This window comes from Neoarius graeffei, chromosome 25 (assembly GCF_027579695.1).
Source record: "Neoarius graeffei isolate fNeoGra1 chromosome 25, fNeoGra1.pri, whole genome shotgun sequence".
Classification (NCBI taxonomy): domain Eukaryota; kingdom Metazoa; phylum Chordata; class Actinopteri; order Siluriformes; family Ariidae; genus Neoarius; species Neoarius graeffei.
In genome coordinates this window covers 51,767,195-51,787,446 of record NC_083593.1, presented here as the reverse complement: position 1 = coordinate 51,787,446, position 20,252 = coordinate 51,767,195, and the positions used below count along the sequence as shown (strand labels likewise).

Sequence of the window (20,252 nt, the reverse complement as noted above, 5' to 3'; positions counted from 1 at the left end):
ATCGCTAGGAGTAGTTGGTGGGTGTGGTTAGTGGAGTGTTTATCCTCCGGCTACTTATAATGACTAGAACTGGAGTCGTATAGATGTACGTACTTCCTCACTTCCTCGATCAACCGCTCTTCGTGCTGCTCCATCTTTGCTCGTGTTTTTAAAAATGGCGGTTGTGAAAACAAAAACCGGGAAAGTAGGGAAGCGGAAGTGCGTGTACAGCGGATGTAGAGTGGACCAATCAGAGCCCTCTTGTCTGCGAGGCTGTCTGCGGTGGTCACAATTTTTGGGAGGTGCACGCAGAGCGTCTGCGAAAGGGGGGGGCTACGCAGACACCATCTGCGACGCCATCTGCGAGGACTGGGTTGTCAGCATAAATTGGCCTTTATGAATGTTGACTTCAACAAATAATGAACCCTGAAATAGAGCCCTGCACTCCCACGGGAGTCCCGCGAGACCCGACGCAAAGCAGTGCGGCGCGGGACAAATTTTGAAAGCTCATTGCGGGCGCGGGCGGGAGTGCACAATGCGGGCGCGGGCGGGAGAGGTGATAAGCTGCAGTCCCGCTAACTAAAAACGTGTTTAAAATAAAATTTATAAAATTATTAATTTATGTCTATCGTATATAATTTGTGCTGGATATTTTATTTGGCATTAATAAAAACATTTTAAGATGCCTAAATTTGCGGATGTGGTCTAATCTCGCGTACGTTTCCGATTCCTTTCCGCTCTTCCGTGTTTGAGATCTCCGATCATGGCAGAAGAGCAGAGCTCCTCTAGTGAAGCTCAGTGCTTCAGAAGTAAGTGCTGCTTTAAAAAGAGGTACAGTGGTGCTTGAAAGTTTGTGAACCCTTTAGAATTTTCTACATTTCTGCATAAATATGACCTAAAACATCATCAGATTTTCACACAAGTCCTAAAAGTAGATAAAGAGAACCCAGTTAAACAAATGAGATAAAAATATTATACTTGGTCATTTATTTATTGAGGAAAATGATCCAATATTACATATCTGTGAGTGGCAAAAGTAAGTGAACCTTTGCTTTCAATATCTGGTGTGACCCCCTTGTGCAACAATAACTGCAACTAAACGTTTGCGGTAACTGTTGATCAGTCCTGCACACCGGCTTGGAGGAATTTTAGCCCGTTCCTCCGTACAGAACAGCTTCAACTCTGGGATGTTGGTGGGTTTCCTCACATGAACTGCTCGCTTCAGGTCCTTCCACAACATTTCCATTGGATTAAGGTCAGGACTTTGACTTGGCCATTCCAAAACATTAACTTTATTATTCTTTAACCATTCTTTGGTAGAACGACTTGTGTGCTTCGGGTCATTGTCTTGCTGCATGACCCACCTTCTCTTGAGATTCAGTTCATGGACAGATGTCCTGACATTTTCCTTTAGAATTCACTGGTATAATTCAGAATTCATTGTTCCATCGATGATGGCAAGCCGTCCTGGCCCAGATGCAGCAAAACAGGCCCAAACCATGATACTACCATCACCATGTTTCACAGATGGGATAAGGTTCTTATGCTGGAATGCAGTGTTTTCCTTTCTCCAAATATAACGCTTCTCATTTAAACCAAAAAGTTTTATTTTGGACTCCTCCATCCACAAAACATTTTTCCAATAGCCTTCTGGCTTGTCCACGTGATCTTTAGCAAACTGCAGACAAGCAGCAATGTTCTTTTTGGAGAGCAGTGGCTTTCTCCTTGCAGCCCTGCCATACACACCATTGTTGTTCAGTGTTCTGCTGATGGTGGACTCATGAACATTAACATTAGCCAGTGTGAGAGAGGCCTTCAGTTGCTTAGAAGTTACCCTGGGGTCCTTTGTGACTACGCCGACTATTACACGCCTTGCTCTTGGAGTGATCTTTGTTGGTCGACCACTCCTGGGGAGGGTAACAATGGTCTTGAATTTCCTCCATTTGTACACAATCTGTCTGACTGTGGATTGGTGGAGTCCAAACTCTTTAGAGATGGTTTTGTAACCTTTTCCAGCCTGATGAGCATCAACAACGCTTTTTCTGAGGTCCTCAGAAATCTCCTTTGTCCGTGCCATGATACACTTCCACAAACATGTGTTGTGAAGATCAGACTTTGATAGATCCCTGTTCTTTAAATAAAACAGGGGGCCCACTCACACCTGATTGTCATCCCATTGATTGAAAACACCTGACTAATTTCACATTCAAATTAATCCTCGAGGTTCACATACTTTTGCCACTCACAGATATGTAATATTGGATCATTTCTCTCAAATAAATGACCAAGTATAATATTTTTGTCTCATTTGTTTAACTGGGTTCTCTTTATCTACTTTTAGGACTTGTGTGAAAATCTGATGATGTTTTAGGTCATATTTATGCAGAAATATAGAAAATTCTAAAGGGTTCACAAACTTTCAAGCACCACTGTACATTTACCGTTAAAAAGTCAAGAGTATTAGTCCTAAGTATTAAAAAGTATTAACTAGTATTAAAAAGGACTGTGTATCGCACAGATTGTTCAATTTAAAGCTAGAAATAGACAGTGTATAATCTGAGGAGCTGGTTGTGGTTGCGCAGCACTTCATATGAGAGGAGAATGAAATCGCGGTTGGAATCATAACGCCACAGACTCGGAAGTGGGAGTGCGAGTGCGCAAAGCGAGAGCTGTCAATCAAAGCGAGAGCTGTCAATCATGAGCGCATGCAGCGCTCAACTTGGAATGTGTCAGCAGAATGTCAGAGTCTAAACAATAAACTTACAATAAATGAAGGATCGGTCAGTGGAGAGCTCAGCTAAGCTCAGCATGTTTAATTCCCCAAGCCAATGACAAGAACTTTCGTGAGAAATAACGCGAACGTCTGCATCATGCGGGATTTGCGGGCGGGAGCGGGACAAAATATGGCAGGTGCGGGCGGAAGCGGGACTGAAAATCATAATTCTTTGCCGGAGCGGGACTGCACAATGCAGGCGCGGGCCTGAAAATTCTGTCCCGCGCAGACCTCTACCCTGAAACAAGCAAGTAAAGAGCAGCGTCTCTCCCCAGGGATTTCAAATAGCATCCTGGTAAACTGTCATTTTGAAATAGCATCAAAATCCACCCTGTGTGTTTCGTAAATATATTCAGTCGGTAAACAGGAAATCGATGTGCGACAGACCTGAAAATGGTATACATGGTATAGAACCCCAAGGTGAAGCTCGGTACCAAATATCAAGCAGTTGTGATTTATAGTTGCTGAGAAAAGTGTTACGAAAAATTTGTAAATCCATGCTATACATTTCATAAATACATTCAGTCGGTAAACAGGAAGTCGATGTGGGACAGACCTGAAAATGGGATACGCGGTATAGAACCCCAAGCTGAAGCTCGGTACCAAGTGACTAGGATTTGTGGTTGCTGAGAAAAAGGGCGTTTCAGACGGATGGAGATCCAGACAAAGAGGTAAACCAGTACACCCCCCCCCCCCCCCATAGTGGGGGTATAATAAAAACTAGCACACCTAACTCAGCCTACAATATAAACCCTAAATGGTCACGCTAACCACTGAGCTAATCGCACTGCTGGCTTCCATTTATTGCTCCAGTTTGATGAGCTGACAAAAGATGTAGATAAGAAACAAAGAAAAACAGAAAAGAAAAAAAGAGCTGCTCACTAGACTGGTCCATGTTTGATATGGTCTCAGCTCAATGATCTTCTGAGCCTTCTTCAGAGAGCAGCCAGCGATCAGCGTCAGCTCGTCAACCGTGGCCTTCTGGAAGAAGTCCAGAATCTGAGCCTTGAGTCTGGGAAGCTTCTCATCGGCCTCGTCTGTATCCGAGTCCAAGTCTAAGGGTCTGGGCGATGCCTCAAAGTCGCTGATGTCATCTTCTGAGCTAGTGTCATGCTGCTGGATTCTTCTTGCGTGCTGTCTCCTGCTCGTCTGCGTGTCCAACAGACCATTTAGGGGTCTATTGGGTATCGGCTGTGTTGCAGACGTGCTGGGGTTCGGAGTCGGATTTGCGATTGTGTGTTCGGGGGATGTAGGGGGTTCGGAGTCAGAGTCATCGCTGCTGAACTCCACCACTGAGAGAAAAAGGAGATAAATTATTTGAATGGAAGCGTTCTATACACGCGCGCGCACACACGAGTGAAATAAAATTTTTACATCCGCTTTGTCATTATAACAGATTGCACTGATTTTGCTTCACCGTCACACATAAAAGGAAACGGTGCACGTGAAAAGTTTACGTTTGGATGTTTCTGGATGTGGGGGAAAAAAAGGCACACTTTTATTCCACCATTTCCTTTTCTGAACACGTCAGTGCAATCAAAATCTGTCTAGGATAGCACAAAGAGAGACATGCTTTTATTCTGTTGTATTTTCTACACCATCTCTGTAAATTTATTTTAACAACGCTGGGCTTGCATTCTCTCACCTGTAAGTCGCTCTGGATAAAAGCGCCTGCTGGATGAATAAATGTAAATTTTTTCTACAGCGCTTCCACACTGTGCTGGAGAAGCAAAGCCATCTTTTTTGTGCTGTTCCAGCACCAAACAAATCTCAGCCGGTCAATCAAAACTGCACGGCCCTTGATGACCTGCCTCAGGTGTGCTGAGAGCTGGAGCAAAACCAATTTAGAGCGACTGGGTTCAACACTTCCGTCCTATTATGGTGAAATACGGTTTATTAAAGTCCCTGTCACAGGAAATGCTGAAACAGCAGTGCAGGTGCTGCAGGAACAGCGGCGCTTATGAACACGGAGTGCGGCCCGACATACAAATTACACCTGCTGCAAATGTTGCTCAAAAGAGTCCGTTATTACAGTGCAATGCACTCACAGGTCTTTATAATGTACATCGTTTCTCATTCCAACTGAAAGAAAGCAGCAGGAAGTCCTCACCATGCTCCGAGAACATGCGGAGTGCCTCCAGGGCGTCCTCGATGATCCAGCTGTGTTCATGAAGCACGTCCCTGAGCTCCTGCAGGAACACACCGCACACGTCAAATTTAACACTTCTATACAGAACACACATTTGCACAGTTCAGGAGTTAAAACACAGAGGCTGTGTGTGTGTGTGTGTGTGTGTGTGTGTGTGTGTGTACTTCTGAAGATCAGATCTATGAAAGATACGCAAGTAGCCAATTTAATATAATATAGTTTAGAGGTGTTCATATCAGATACAGTGTGATTTAGTTTCACGCAAACCTTTCAATTAGACAAAAAATAAATAAATAACTAGTTAGGAGTGAAAGGCCACACCTCCTTCAGGTATACTGCCATACACAGAGGCCACACCTTCACTACAGTTGGGGTGCAGAGGACACGGCTCCTTAATTTGTACTGTCATACACAGAAGCCACACCTTCACTAAAGCTAAGACAGAGGCCACGCCTCCTGCATTTGTACTACCATACAGAGGCCACACCTTCACTACAGCTGAGGCATAGAGGCCACGCCTCCTTAATTTGTACTGTCATACACAGAGACCACACTTCACTAAAGCTGAGGTACAGACCATGCCTCCTTAATTTGTAGGTCATACACAGAAGCCACACCTTCACTAAAGCTAATACAGAGGCCACGCCTCCTGGATTTGTACTGCCTTACAGAGGCCATACCTTCACTACAGCTAAGGCACAGAGGCCACACCTCCTTAATTTGTAGGTCATACAGAGGCCACACCTTCTTATACTCGGTGCACAGAAGCCACACCTCCTTAATTTGTAGGTCATACAGAAGCCACACCTTAACTAAAGCTGAGCCACAGAGGCCACACCTTCACTACAGCTAAGACAGAGGCCATACCTCCTTAATTTGCAGGTCATACACAGAAGCCACACCTTCACTAAAGCTAATACAGAGGCCGCGCCTCCTGGATTTGTACTGCCTTACAGAGGCCATACCTTCACTACAGCTAAGGCACAGGGGCCACGCCTCCTTAATTTGTAGGTCATACAGAGGCCACACCTTATACTTGGTGCACAGAAGCCACACCCCCTTAATTTGTAGGTCATACAGAGGCCACACCTTAACTAAAGCTGAGCCACAGAGGCCACACCTTCACTACAGCTAAGACAGAGGCCACACCTCCTTAATTTGTAGGTCATACACAGAAGCCACACCTTCACTAAAGCTAATACAGAGGCCACGCCTCCTGGATTTGTACTGCCTTACAGAGGCCATATCTTCACTACAGCTAAGGCACAGAGGCCACGCCTCCTTAATTTGTAGGTCATACAGAGGCCACACCTTCTTATACTTGGTGCACAGAAGCCACACCTCCTTAATTTGTAGGTCATACAGAAGCCACACCTTCACTAAAGCTAATACAGAGGCCACACCTCCTGGATTTGTACTGCCTTACAGAGGCCATACCTTCACTACAGCTAAGGCACAGAGGCCCCGCCTCCTACAAATTAAGGTCATACAGAGGCCACACCTTATACTTGGTGCACAGAAGCCACACCTCCTTAATTTGTAGGTCATACAGAAGCCACACCTTAACTAAAGCTGAGCCACAGAGGCCACACCTTCACTACAGCTAAGACAGACCACACCTCCTTAATTTGTAGGTCATACACAGAAGCCACACCTTCACTAAAGCTAATACAGAGGCCGCGCCTCCTGGATTTGTACTGCCTTACAGAGGCCATACCTTCACTACAGCTAAGGCACAGAGGCCACGCCTCCTTAATTTGTAGGTCATACAGAGGCCACACCTTATACTTGGTGCACAGAAGCCACACCCCCTTAATTTGTAGGTCTTACAGAGGCCACACCTTAACTAAAGCTGAGCCACAGAGGCCACACCTTCACTACAGCTAAGGCAGAGGCCACGCCTCCTTAATTTGTAGGTCATACAGAGGCCACACCTTCTTATACTTGGTGCACAGAAGCCACACCTCCTTAATTTGTAGGTCATACAGAAGCCACACCTTCACTAAAGCTAATACAGAGGCCACACCTCCTGGATTTGTACTGCCTTACAAAGGCCATACCTTCACTACAGCTAAGGCACAGAGGCCCCGCCTCCTACAAATTAAGGTCATACAGAGGCCACACCTTATACTTGGTGCACAGAAGCCACACCTCCTTAATTTGTACCGTCATACAGAAGCCACACCTTCACTAAAGCTGAACCACAGAGGCCACACCTTCACTACAGCTAAGACAGAGGCCACACCTCTGTAATTTGTAGGTCATACGCAGAAGCCACACCTTCACTAAAGCTGAGACAGAGGCCACGCCTCCCGCATTTGTACTGCCATACAGAGGCCACACCCCCTTTAATTTGTACTGCAATACACAGAGGCCACACCTTCACTACAGCTGAGACACAGACCACGCCTCCTTAATTGTACTGCAATACACAGAGGCCACACCTTCACTACAGCTGAAGCACAGAGACCACACCCCCTTTAATTTGTACTGCAATACACAGAGGCCACACCTTCACTACAGCTGAGGCACACAGGCCACACCTTCACTTCAAATGAGGCTCAGCAGACACACCTTCACTGGGACTGACAAATACAGACGCCACACCCCCTTCACCACACTCTGGATGATTAATCGTTTTAGCTTTTAGAAAGTGTTTTACTTTATGGTTCCTAAAGGGAAATACAGTTCTACACAAAATGTTTAATAGTTTTTCCAGAATGACAAATCAAAAAACCTTTCAGGAAGTTATATTTAAAACAAACAAAAAAAATTCACAAAGTCAATTTTATTAAAAAAAAAAAAAAAAAGTATGGGAAAAACTGATTTTTTGGATTACTACAGTATATTGTGATCTCAATATCGTATCAGTGTGAGAAAAACAGAACACAGTTTCACATTTTCTACCAGATTCTCACAAATTCAAACCTGTTGATCAGAGCCACTGTGAGAATTATTAGTCATGTGAGCGCAGAGCAGCGAATGATCGCGTGTACACTGGTCACTTACCTCCTTGTTGAGGTGAGGGAAATTACGCTGTAGCTTCTTCACCATGTTCTCCTGCTCCCTCCAGCTGGGCTCAGGTCCCTCATCTGCCGAATCATCGGTCTGTAGAAAATACACAGAAAACTGCTGTGTGACCTAAAACCTCACAACACACTGATTAATTCAGTCGTTTAGCTAATGATGCCATGCGGCATGAAGGATCAAAACGGCTATTGATTTTTACTTTAAAACATATTGAGTGCTGTTGCTTGGGTTTATTACGAGGGAGTGGAAAAGAGCAGTAAGCAGTTACCTGTTGAAGTGAGACCTTGGTGTAAAAACTAATAATAATAATAATTTTTCAATAGCATATAGACCACCAGGTCTTAAAAACAAGCTGGAAAGATGAAAGGGATAGAAGATATGGACTGAAAGAACAGATCACAATCGCTCTAAATGTCTTGTTGATTTAAAGTCCATTTCTTTACCTCCTTCATTTCCAGTTTGAATGCTGCATTTGTGGTAACTCGTAAGTTGTAATTTTCAAGTTGCAGTAATTTCATGTCCCACACTGGCACAAGTTAACGAGTTGGAATTTCAAGTTGAAGAGGGTTCCCCCCGGTTGGAGGTATGCAAATTACAAGTAGCAGCTTCACGTCGAATACAGAATAAGGGTGTGCTAACTTTTGCACTCAAACCTAATGCTATTATTCAAAAGGTTGGAAGCATCGTGATGTAAAATGTTCTGTAGAGCTCCTTCCTCCTTCAAACAGCTCACTGCACTGAATTTCAAGAGACGTCGACAAACCACGCAAGGGCAAAAGTTTATAAATTTCACTTTGCTACAGGTGTGCAACCCAAAACACCATCTCCAGAGAACCCAATCTGTGCATCAGTCACTGCGCAGGATAAAGATTAGCCGATAAACCAGGAGCTGACATGACTGAAACGCGACGTTTCTGATCTTGAGCTGCTTTTTAATGCAAATTTTCACATCTGCAGCTTTGTTGAGGAGAACTCGCAATACATCGGAACAGCAACACGACCGTGATGCAACATGATAGAGAACGGAAAGTTTAAGTATTTACGAACTTGGATGACAGGTTCAGACTGAAATATTAATTCAGGTTAAAAGGACGGAAGCTTGCGAGGCACATGTCCAGCACAATGTTTATGATTTAATGTCTCCAGAAATGTTTTTCTCAGCCACAGGAAATTTGGCAAAACTTGGAACACAGCATAACCATAGTGTCAACATATTTCATAAGATTTTTCATGATCTTACATAGCAAGTCAACATCGCCATCTGGGCATGTAAAAAAAAAAATTTTTTTAAATGTATCTAATCTAAATTCTATTGATTATTCAGACATCAGATTTTGACATGAAGTCAATGAAATGTAATAGTTTAAATCATAAACTGTTTTTTTTTTTAAAGATATACAGTATATAAAGTACTGTAGGGCGGCACGGTGGTGGAGTGGTTAGCACTGTCACCTCACAGCAAGAAGGTCCGGGTTCGAGCCCCGTGGCCGGCGAGGGTCTTTCTGTGCGGAGTTTGCATGTTCTCCCCGTGTCCGCGTGGGTTTCCTCCGGGTGCTCCGGTTTCCCCCACAGTCCAAAGACATGCAGGTTAGGTTAACTGGTGGCTCTAAATTGACCGTAGGTGTGAATGTGAATGGTTGTCTGTGTCTGTGTGTCAGCCCTGTGATGACCTGGCGACTTGTCCAGGGTGTACCCCGCCTTTCGCCCGTAGTCAGCTGGGATAGGCTCCAGCTTGCCTGCGACCTGTAGAACAGGATAAAGCGGCTACAGATAATGAGATGAGAGGAGATAAAAGTACTGTGCATTTAAACAATTATCCTTTCCTGTAAGAAATGGAAAATATTGGAATTGGGAAAGACTTTTTTTGGATCAGTGTTTACATACAAAGAAATTTGACTATCATTAGAACTGAATTTTATTATCCAAGTAATATAAAGGATTTTTGGGTGAAAGCATGTGTTTTGTGGAATGTTATCAGCTATATACAGTGCTGTGCAAAAAGCTTAGGCACATGTAAAGACCTAATGTAAACCAAAAATGGCTTAAAAAAAAAAAATACCGAAATGTTTCAAACATTTAATACTATAAACAGTAAGCCATAATAAATGAAAAAAAGTCAATGCCTGTGTCTGAAATCGCTCCCTATTCACTATGTAGTGAGGACGCCATTTTGTAGTGCTCCACCCTATATTAGGGATGAAAGTGGAGCAAAGAAAAAAAAATAATCCTGAACTTTTGAAAGTCAAACTAAGAATGGGAAAAAAATTTTAATAACACGCAAAACCCTGCATTCTAGTGCATTTTAGTACTTATTTTCGCTAAGTTATAACTTTTAAGCCTTTTTTTATGTACATTAAATGATTAACATGTCAAAAATATCAAATTTAATTCCCCTAGTTAATGAGTAATTTTCAGGAGTGCATTTAGAAGACGCGATGATTTTCCTGCCTACACAGTTCATTACTTTGAAAAAAATCAGACAGTTGAAGGTAAACTCAGCAAAATCCCAAACCAGTACTGTTAAAAAGTAAAGGTCTGTTAGAGTTTCTAAAGCTTTCAGGTTTCAATGTTGGGGACGTTGAGCCTCGTTTATCAATCTTTTAGTAGAGTTGTGCATTTGCAGAAGCTAAAGTGAACTAAACATTTCCAATTCAGATTTATGCGAGTTGAAGCCAATTGTTTACATTAGTTCGTATTGTCTATAAATTTAAACACACCAACGAATACCACATTTCTCATGTAAATCAGGGGCGTAGCTAGGATTTTTCAGGGTGGGTGTGTGTGTTACAAACTGACTGGCAGCCTGAGTTCATTATGTAACAAAAAATAAATACCATTGCTAGTTTTAGGCAGCTTAGAAACCGATTCTTCCATTATTGCGGTTTCTTCCACGTTTTCTTGATATTGTGTTCTAGAAACGGCACTAAAACGTAGCTTCGAAGCCACAAAATGTAATTCATCTCATCTCATTATCTGTAGCCGCTTTATCCTGTTCTACAGGGTCGCAGGCAAGCTGGAGCCTATCCCAGCTGACTACGGGCGAAAGGCGGGGTACACCCTGGACAAGTCGCCAGGTCATCACAGGGCTGACACAGACACAGACAACCATTCACACTCACACCTACGGTCAATTTAGAGTCACCAGTTAACCTAACCTGCATGTCTTTGGACTGTGGGGGAAACCGGAGCAAAATGTCATTTTGACAGGAAAAAAATAAATAAGTTGCTTACCTCTCTTCACGTTGAAAGGAGGAGGAAAGTTTTGCATGTTTTGACATGGCGAATTATTAACACGAGGAAATACTTGTAATTCACAACTAAAAAGACTGCAGCTACACCAGCAGCTTGAACGTGCTTTCTAGTGCGATCGTGTTGCGTTTGCACAGAACGGTGTCAGTCCTGCGCGCTTTAGCACGTGCACCTGAAGGCACACTTTGGGCGGGTGCGCCAAACGAGCTCCGCAAGCACGCCGTTAACAAAGAACATCTGTCTTTAATCAATGAACTATGTTTGGGCTATTTAAGGACCGTGCCCATGCAAGGACGATGCGAAGTATTACGCCGCGTCTAGGAACGTGAAAAATCCGAAAAATAAATTTCTCCATTTGGAAAACCGGAGTGTTTCAAGAATTTTGTCAAATATCCGGATTTCCAGGTAAATCCGGAAGACTTTCATCTATATAGTGCACTCAAAGTATCCCACAATGCATCACGAAAAGTAGTGTACAACTGATGGTCACTAACCAAAACAATATTAACAAATTTTCATAAATTATCTTTAAATTTGTAGTTTATCTCTTTTTATATAGTATACCTTTTTTGTATACTTGGTACTTTTTGCACTACTTTTTCACTGCCTTATCTTTTTTCTTTCTATATTTTGCTGCTGTAACAATGTAAATTTCCCCTTGCGGGATAATAAAAGGCTATCTTATCTATCCCATCATGCATTGCGGTCGCACTGAAAGAAATCAAATTAAAAGTCTCAAATTTGGTTTAATAAAAGGCAGCAGCAAAGAAGAAAGTATTCAGCCTTGATTTATAAAAACTGAAAGATGCAGGTACTTTGTATTGATTAATGTGGGAAATACGCTCAGTGTAATATGGATTTATCACAAAAACATGCATGTATTTATTATTTTAAAAACCCACCAGCTGACTGATCTGGCACGTTTTAATTGTGCGACAGTAACGATGTAAATACCAGCACGACGGACTACGTAGTGTCCGAAAGAGTTTTTTCATTTTACCAATGAGCTCATTGTATAGTCCTCTATATAGTAATTCCCTATATAGGGAGTAGTGAACAAGTGAGCGATTTCGGACACAAGGAATATTTGGTGCAAGAAGACCCTTTGCTTTAAACCCCCCCCCCACACACACACACACGATCAACTGTGAGCTACTACTCACTTACATACCGTATCCCCCGCTCTCGCTTATATCAGAACGCGAGCGATCGAAGGAATAGGACACTTATTATGAATGTTGACTTCAACAAATAATGAACCCTGAAACGAGTAAGTAAAGAGCAGTGTCTCTCCAAGGATTTCAAACAGCATCCTGGTAAACTGTCATTTTGAAACAGCATTTTGCTTCTTGAAATAGCGTCAAAATCCACCCTATATGTTTCGTAAACACGTTCAGTTGGTAAATAGGAAGTTGATGTGCAACAGACCTGAAAATGGTATACATGGTATAGAACCCCAAGCTGAAGCTCGGCACCAAATATCAAGCAGTTGTGATTTGTAGTTGCTGAGAAAAAAAAAAAAAAAGGGTGTTTTGGATGGACAGAGATATGGATGGACAGAGGTAAACCAGTATACCCCCCTCCTTCAGAGCAGGGTTATTAATTAATTATAATTAGCCGCTGTGTTCGGGGATCAGGTCGTCGAGGCCCCTGCCTTCGACTGCCACCCAATCCACACTGCACCGGCCCCCTACGGCTACCTCTGTGGGTGGTGAACCCACAGGAGGTCGGGCCCACGTCACCGCTTTGGGCTGAGCCCGGCCGGGCCCCGTGGGCAAAGGCCCGGCCACCAAGTGCTCGCATATGAGCCCCAACCCCGGGCCTGGCTCCAGGGTGGGGCCCCAACTGCGCCATACCGGGCGACGTCACGGTCCTTGATCGATTATTCTCCCTAAGGGTTTTGGTGAACTGCTCTTGGTCTGGCCTGTCACCTAGGACCTGTCTGCCTTGGGAGACCCTAACAGGGGCGTAATGCCCCCGACAACATAGCTCCTAGGTCCCTTTTTAAGAAAGGGGACCGGAGAGTGTGCTCCAATTATAGGGGAATCACACTTCTCAGCCTCCCAGGGAAGGTTTACTCCAGGGTACTGGAGAGGAGAATTCGGCCAATAGTCGAACCTCGGATCCAGGAGGAACAATGTGGTTTTCGTCCTGGTCGCGGAACACTGGACCAGCTCTATACCCTTCATAGGGTGCTCAAGGGTTCATGGGAGTTTGCCCAACCAGTCCACATGTGCTTTGTGGATCTGGAGAAGGCATTCGACTGTGTCCCTCGTGGTATTCTGTGGGGGGTGCTTTGGGAGTATGGGGTTCGGGGCTCTTTGCTAAGGGCTGTCCGGTCCCTGTACGAACGGAGCAGGAGTCTGGTTTGCATTGCCGGCAGGAGGTCAGACATGTTCCCAGTGCATGTTGGACTCCAGCAGGGCTGCCCTTTGTCACCGGTTCCGTTCATAATTTTTATGGACAGGATTTCTAGGCGCAGCCAGGGGCCGGAAGGAATCCTGTTTGGGAACCACAGGATTTCATCTCTGCTTTTGGCGGACGATGTTGTCCTGTTGGCTTCTTCAAACCAGGACCTTCAGCATGCACTGGGGCGGTTTGCAGCCGAGCGTGAAGCGGCTGGGATGAGAATCAGCACCTCCAAGTCCGAGGCCATGGTTCTCGACCGGAAAAGGGTGACTTGCCCTCTCCAGGTTGGTGGAGAAGTCCTGCCTCAAGTGGAGGAGTTTAAGTATCTTGGGATCTTGTTCACGAGTGAGGGAAGGATAGAGCGTGAGGTCGACAGGCGGATCGGTGCAGCCTCCGCAGTGATGCAGTCGCTTTACCGGTCCGTTGTGGTGAAGGAGCTGAGCCAAAAGGCGAAGCTCTTGATTTACCGGTCGACCTACGTTCCGACTCTCACCTATGGTCATGAGCTTTGGGTAATGACTGAAAGAACAAGATCGCGGATACAAGTGGCCGAAATGAGTTTCCTTCGCAGGGTGGCTGGGCGCTCCCTTAGAGAGATAGGGTGAGAAGCACAGTCACTCGGGAGGAGCCCGGAGTAGAGCCGCTGCTCCTCCACATCGAGAGGAATCAGCTGAGGTGGCTCGGGCATCTCTTTCGGATGCCTCCTGAATGCCTCCCTGGGGAGGTGTTCCAGGCATGTCCCCCCGGGGAGGAGGCCCCGGGGAAGACCCAGGACACACTGGAGGGACTATGTCTCTCAGCTGGCCTGGGAACGCCTCGGTGTTCTTCCTGAGGAGCTGGCAGAGGTGTCTGGGGAAAGGGAAGTTTGGGCTTCCATGCTCAGACTGCTGCCTCCGCGACCCGGCCCCGGATAAGCGGAAGAAGACGAGAGTAATTAATTAATTAATTAATTAATTAATTAATTAATTAATTGTCTTCGGTACAGTGAGTGCAGTTTTATGCAGAAATGAGCTGGAGGTTTTACTGAGCATCTTCCAGAACCAGCCACAGTTCTTCTGGACACTTTGACTGTCACACTCGCTTCTTCATTTTGTACCAAAATCCAGTAGCCTTCATTATGTTTTCTTTTTTAATCTGAAAAGCGCTCTCTTATGGAATATGCTGCTCAGATATGACTTTTTTCTGTAACTTTTAATTTTATGCTGGAAAAACTAAACGTTTGAACTCAAACATTTTTGTGATGTTTTGACTCAATGTAGCAGTCGGTTATAAAATAGAAGTCTATAGCAAAGTTTGTATGAAAAAAAAAATAGCGTGCCATAATTTGTGTCTGTTAGAGCGGGGTTTAAAAGCCCTTAATAAATCACTCACATTTAAAAATGTTACACTTTCCTTTCATTTTGAGGAGCCTATAAGAACAAAAATGGACTTGTGTGGTAACATCTGATCGTTTCGAAAGATAGACTTACCCGTATTTTCTGTCTGCCAAATTTCACAAAGCTGGGAAGAATATTTCTGGAGATACTCAATCCTAAACATGGCCAGCTTCCAAGATAAAATGGTTTTTAATTCAAAAATATTTACAGATGTTGGTTTTAGGACACAAACAAACAAGCATGCATGCATGCATAAAAAAAAAATAATCTGAGATATGCAGCAACTGCCCTATTTGAATTGACATGGAAGTACCCTAATGCAGTGTGTGTCTGAGGTTCTCCAGAGCTCTGATTTAGGACCAAGAGCCTCCGAGGCAAATGTGAAAATAACACCGTAGCATTACGCCATCTCACCAGTGACTCACGCCTCTTCTTGCTGCTCTTGTTGCTCTCCTGGGAATTGTCACACATCTCCTCTTGCCTCCTTTTACACACTGTATCTGGGATAGAGAAGAGAGGAAAAAAAACCCCTCAGTTTACGGCCTTCAAGCCAATCCATAAATCCATCAATGGCACGGAGACGAGGCGAGCTGTTAAACACCACTTCTTACTAATCACAGCTGAGCATCTGGAAAAGAGCAAGAAGGGAAACGAGCAACACGACATATTCATGAGCGACTGAATGAATTAAATCAGTACCTCCATTTCCAGATGCCTTCAAGGATGAAGGATGTTCATGTTTAGTCTCCTGAAAGAAGAACAAAGCATGATTAGCAAACACGACGGTTTCAGAACACTGGAAAAAAAAAAAAAAAAGTGACTGGTTTTCTTGATGCACGTATTGGAGTTGAATTAACCGTTAAATGCTCTTTCCTGGAATACATTCTGAATCTTAGATTCGCTTGTGATCGTTACCGTCCACTGTTCCCGTCCTTCCATCTTCACCTCTATTGCCTCATTGTCTTCATCAGAGATCGAGATCATGTCCAGAGTTGAAGTCGCAGCAGCTTTCCTCATCCTGGTGAACACCACAGCTGCTGTAGGTCATTTCTAGAAGTTAGAAATTCAAAGTGGTGCCTCAGATCCACCATCTTACCCTATTGAGATCATAGAGCTCCCCGACATCTCCACATCTGAATCAGAGGACGAGTCCACCAGGACAGGATCGGAGGCTTTGAGGACATCGGGTTTCGACGGACGTTTGGCCTCAGGAGTTTCAGGCACTGTGTTGTATGTAATAAATAAGAAATAAATTTAGATTTTAAAAAGGTATGCTTGGAAATGACGTACGAGCTTATCGTCAAGATCAAATTTACTGAAAAAGTTTTAAATAGGTCACTGAATGAGGAAGAGGATGAAAAATGAGGATGAGGCAGATGATGATGCTTTAACTAGGTATGGATTAATTTTATTTTATTTTATTTAAAAAGTAACGTACATTTTTACTACCATTATCAAACACACACAAAAAAAATTAAACACTACATAATTGACCACCAAATCAACTTTATATATTGTATATTATAAATTCAACACTGCTGGAAGTTTAAAAAAAAAAAAAAATCACCATGACAACAATGTTAATTTGCATTGATATACAAGATGTCTTCCAGACAGTTAGCTGTAGCCCAAGGGCTGTATCCTAATTTACTCTTGTGAAAACTATACAACACTATAAAGGGCGCTTCCGGCCATTACGTCACTCCCTTCGAAGTGCACTAATACAGACATTAGTGGTCCATTTGGGATTCAGCCAGACTCTACCTTACCGGTACAAACAGCAAGAATGTCGGGCTCATCTTTGTTCCTCATTGTTTATGATGCTCACATTCAGGAAAAAAAAGAAAACGTTCCCTGTTTCGAATATTATTCACGACACAAATGAAAAAAATAGTCCTTCCGGTGACGTGAAATTTCAACAAACTTAAATTTAATAAGGTCCACAGAAATTAGCCGGCTAGCTAACAAAGAATGTCATATTTGTAGCTTAGCTAGCATGCAAAGCTAGCAAGCTAACTACTAGTCAATACACCTGGCAACCTGGGAAAAGCTCAAAGCTCCTTTCTTTTGGTGCATACATTTCTTTTATCCTCACGCTAATGCTAAATAATTCGATAATGCGTCACGGAGGGCCTTTTAGGACATACTGAAACGACAACGCTTTTATTGTGTAGTTACTTCATTGGAAAAAAAAGCATACTGTTACACACTAACAGCGGCTCGACTCACAGATATGACAAGGTTGCCAGATTGGGTTCACTGATTCAGTATGTTCTGTTTCCCATGACGTGGCCGTTCTGACGGCTTCAGCCATTAAAGTCTCTGGGAACCTTACAGTCGTGGTTTCCCGTTGCATTCTACCGGATTATTAGGGCCCGAGCACCGAGGGTGCAAAGCCCTATTGTTTTCGGCATGTTTTTATTATTAATTTTTTTTCTCCGTGCGCCAACTTGTTTTTGAAGCACTTGTGATGCTTGAAAACTCAAGAATTTTGGCAAACTGATCAAATGTGCGTAAAATCACAAAGTTACATTGAGCAAGGGACTGGGCGTGGTCCTGGAGCTCTATAGCGCCCCGAGAACAAGCTATGGTTGAGATGAAGTTGCTCGAATGGGCATGAGATTTGGTGTGATCGATACTCTTGTGATACTGGACAAAGTTCATTTGATTGTATTTGACTCCGCCCAACAGGAAGTCAGCCATGCTGGATAGAATGTGCGATTTTTAAGGCCCGAGCATCGAGGTGCAGGCCTGTGAGCGCTATAGTGCCCCGAGAACAAGCTATGGTTGAGATGAAGTTGCTCAAATGGGCATGAGATTTGGTGTGATCGATACTCTTGTGATACAGGACAAAGTTCACTTGGTTGTATTTGATTCCGCCCAACAGGAAGTCAGCCATGCTGGATAGAATGTGCGATTTCTAGGGCCCGAGCACCGAGGTGCAGGCCTATGAGCTCTATAGCGCCCCCGAGAACAAGCTATGGTTGAGATGAAGTTGCTCGAATGGGCATGAGATTTGGTGTGATCGATACTCTTGTGATACTGGACAAAGTTCATTTGATTGTATTTGACTCCGCCCAACAGGAAGTCAGCCATGCTGGATAGAATGTGGGATTTTTAAGGCCCAAGCATCGAGGTGCAGGCCTATGAGCTCTATAGCACCCCCAAGAACAAGCTATGTATGGTTGAGATGAAGTTGCTCGAATGGGCATGAGATTTGGTGTGATCGATACTCTTGTGGTGCAGGACAAAGTTCATTTGATTGTATTTGACTCCGCCCAACAGGAAGTCAGCCATGCTGGATAGAATGTGGGATTTTTAAGGTCCAAGCATCGGCTCCCCCGAGAACAAGCTATGGTTGAGATGAAGTTGCTCGAATGAGCATGAGATTTGGTGTGATCGATACTCTTGTGATACAGGACAAAGTTCACTTGGTTGTATTTGATTCCGCCCAACAGGAAGTCAGTCATGCTGGATAGAATGTGGGATTTTTAGGGCCTGAGCACCGAGGTGCAGGCCTATGAGCTCTATAGCACCCCCGAGAACAAGCTATGGTTGAGATGAAGTTGCTCGAATGGGCATGAGATTTGGTGTGATCGATACTCTTGTGGTGCAGGACAAAGTTCATTTGATTGTATTTGACTCCGCCCAACAGGAAGTCAGCCATGCTGGATAGAATGTGGGGTTTTTAAGGCCCGAGCATCGAGGTGCAGGCCTGTGAGCGCTATAGTGCCCCAAGAACAAGCTATGGTTGAGATGAAGTTGCTCAAATGGGCATGAGATTTGGTGTGATCGATACTCTTGTGATACAGGACAAAGTTCACTTGGTTGTATTTGATTCCGCCCAACAGGAAGTAAGCCATGCTGGATAGAATGTGCGATTTCTAGGGCCCGAGCACCGAGGTGCAGGCCTATGAGCTCTATAGCACCCCCGAGAACAAGCTATGGTTGAGATGAAGTTGCTCGAATGGGCATGAGATTTGGTGTGATCGATACTCTTGTGATACAGGACAAAGTTCACTTGGTTGTATTTGATTCCGCCCAACAGGAAGTCAGCCATGCTGGATAGAATGTGGGATTTTGAAATTGACTTGGCTTGACCCCAGGTGTCCGGGGGACTCCATAGCGCCCCCATATGTCATTGAGACTCATCTCTCATCTCATTATCTGTAGCCGCTTTATCCTGTTCTACAGGGTCGCAGGCAAGCTGGAGCCTATCCCAGCTGACTACGGGCGAAAGGCGGGGTACACCCTGGACAAGTCGCCAGGTCATCACAGGGCTGACACATAGACACAGACAACCATTCACACTCACATTCACACCTACGGTCAATTTAGAGTCACCAGTTAACCTAACCTGCATGTCTTTGGACTGTGGGGGAAACCGGAGCACCCGGAGGAAACCCACGCGGACACGGGGAGAACATGCAAACTCCACACAGAAAGGCCCTCGCCGGCCACGGGGCTCGAACCCGGACCTTCTTGCTGTGAGGCGACAGCGCTAACCACTACACCACCGTGCCGCCGTCATTGAGACTCCTCCTTGGTATATAGTTTCACCCATAGACCGTTGCTGGGATACGTCAGAGTGTCCGCAATATTTGATGTGGCAAATCTTCCCCGTAAACCAATGCAAGTAAATGGACTGAACTTCATAAAGCCCCTTTCTACAATAATATTTAACTCGATGCCTTTTATTCACCCATTAAGACACACGTATATATTTGGGAAACAAACAGGCATCAAAACAACACATATAACTTTTAATGTGATGGTTATAAATGGTGTGCAAAATACCCTGTACACTGCAAACTAGCGACAGATCCGCGATAGATAGCTCAGGTAAGCTAATTAGTCAGCATACCGTAGCAAGCTACCAAAACCTGAGGCCAAAATAACCAACCTACAAGACTGAATATGATAAATGATGGAAATAGTGGAAAAACTGGAAATAGTGAATGAAAATAAAAATGTACTGTTTTATTTATTGAGTCACCACACAGACCTACTCTCGTTGAATAAAGTGAGCTGAATGACCGCCAAACTGAGTTCGGCCAGGTTCTAACGTCATACCAAAACAAAATACATCACTGATTCCTTCACATTCAGAAAGGTTAAAAACATTCATCATACGTTCAAAAACGTTCATCATAGTGTGGCACTGTATTATCTAATTCTCACTGCTTATAACTCTACACCTACCCGGTGGAGATGAGCTAGGAAACTGAAGACTGAAGGAACAGCTCCCTCTCTGATCCTGACTGTCTGACCTGTTCTGTCAAAATCC

At 44.1% G+C, this 20,252-nt stretch overlaps 1 protein-coding gene across 3 annotated transcripts in view; it reads right to left on the bottom strand.

Annotated features, from left to right (window-relative positions):
• smarcad1b (SWI/SNF-related, matrix-associated actin-dependent regulator of chromatin, subfamily a, containing DEAD/H box 1 b) overlaps positions 1–17,186 on the bottom strand; it is a 48,919-nt gene extending 31,733 nt beyond the window's left edge. The window contains exons 1-8 of one of the 3 annotated variants that reach the window (XM_060909184.1): positions 16,735–17,186; positions 16,062–16,188; positions 15,881–15,983; positions 15,665–15,713; positions 15,380–15,465; positions 7,911–8,009; positions 4,863–4,941; positions 3,635–4,044 (exon numbers count right to left, since the gene is read on the bottom strand). In XM_060909184.1, coding sequence (XP_060765167.1) covers positions 3,635–4,044; positions 4,863–4,941; positions 7,911–8,009; positions 15,380–15,465; positions 15,665–15,713; positions 15,881–15,983; positions 16,062–16,188; positions 16,735–16,777 — 996 coding nt within the window. In that variant the 5' untranslated portion in view covers positions 16,778–17,186. Of the gene's footprint in view, positions 1–3,634; positions 4,045–4,862; positions 4,942–7,910; positions 8,010–15,058; positions 15,111–15,379; positions 15,466–15,664; positions 15,714–15,880; positions 15,984–16,061; positions 16,189–16,734 lie in introns of those variants that run through there. The other 2 variants (XM_060909185.1, XM_060909186.1) reach the window with 2 other exon arrangements.
• Between the last annotated feature and the right edge of the window lie 3,066 nt (positions 17,187–20,252).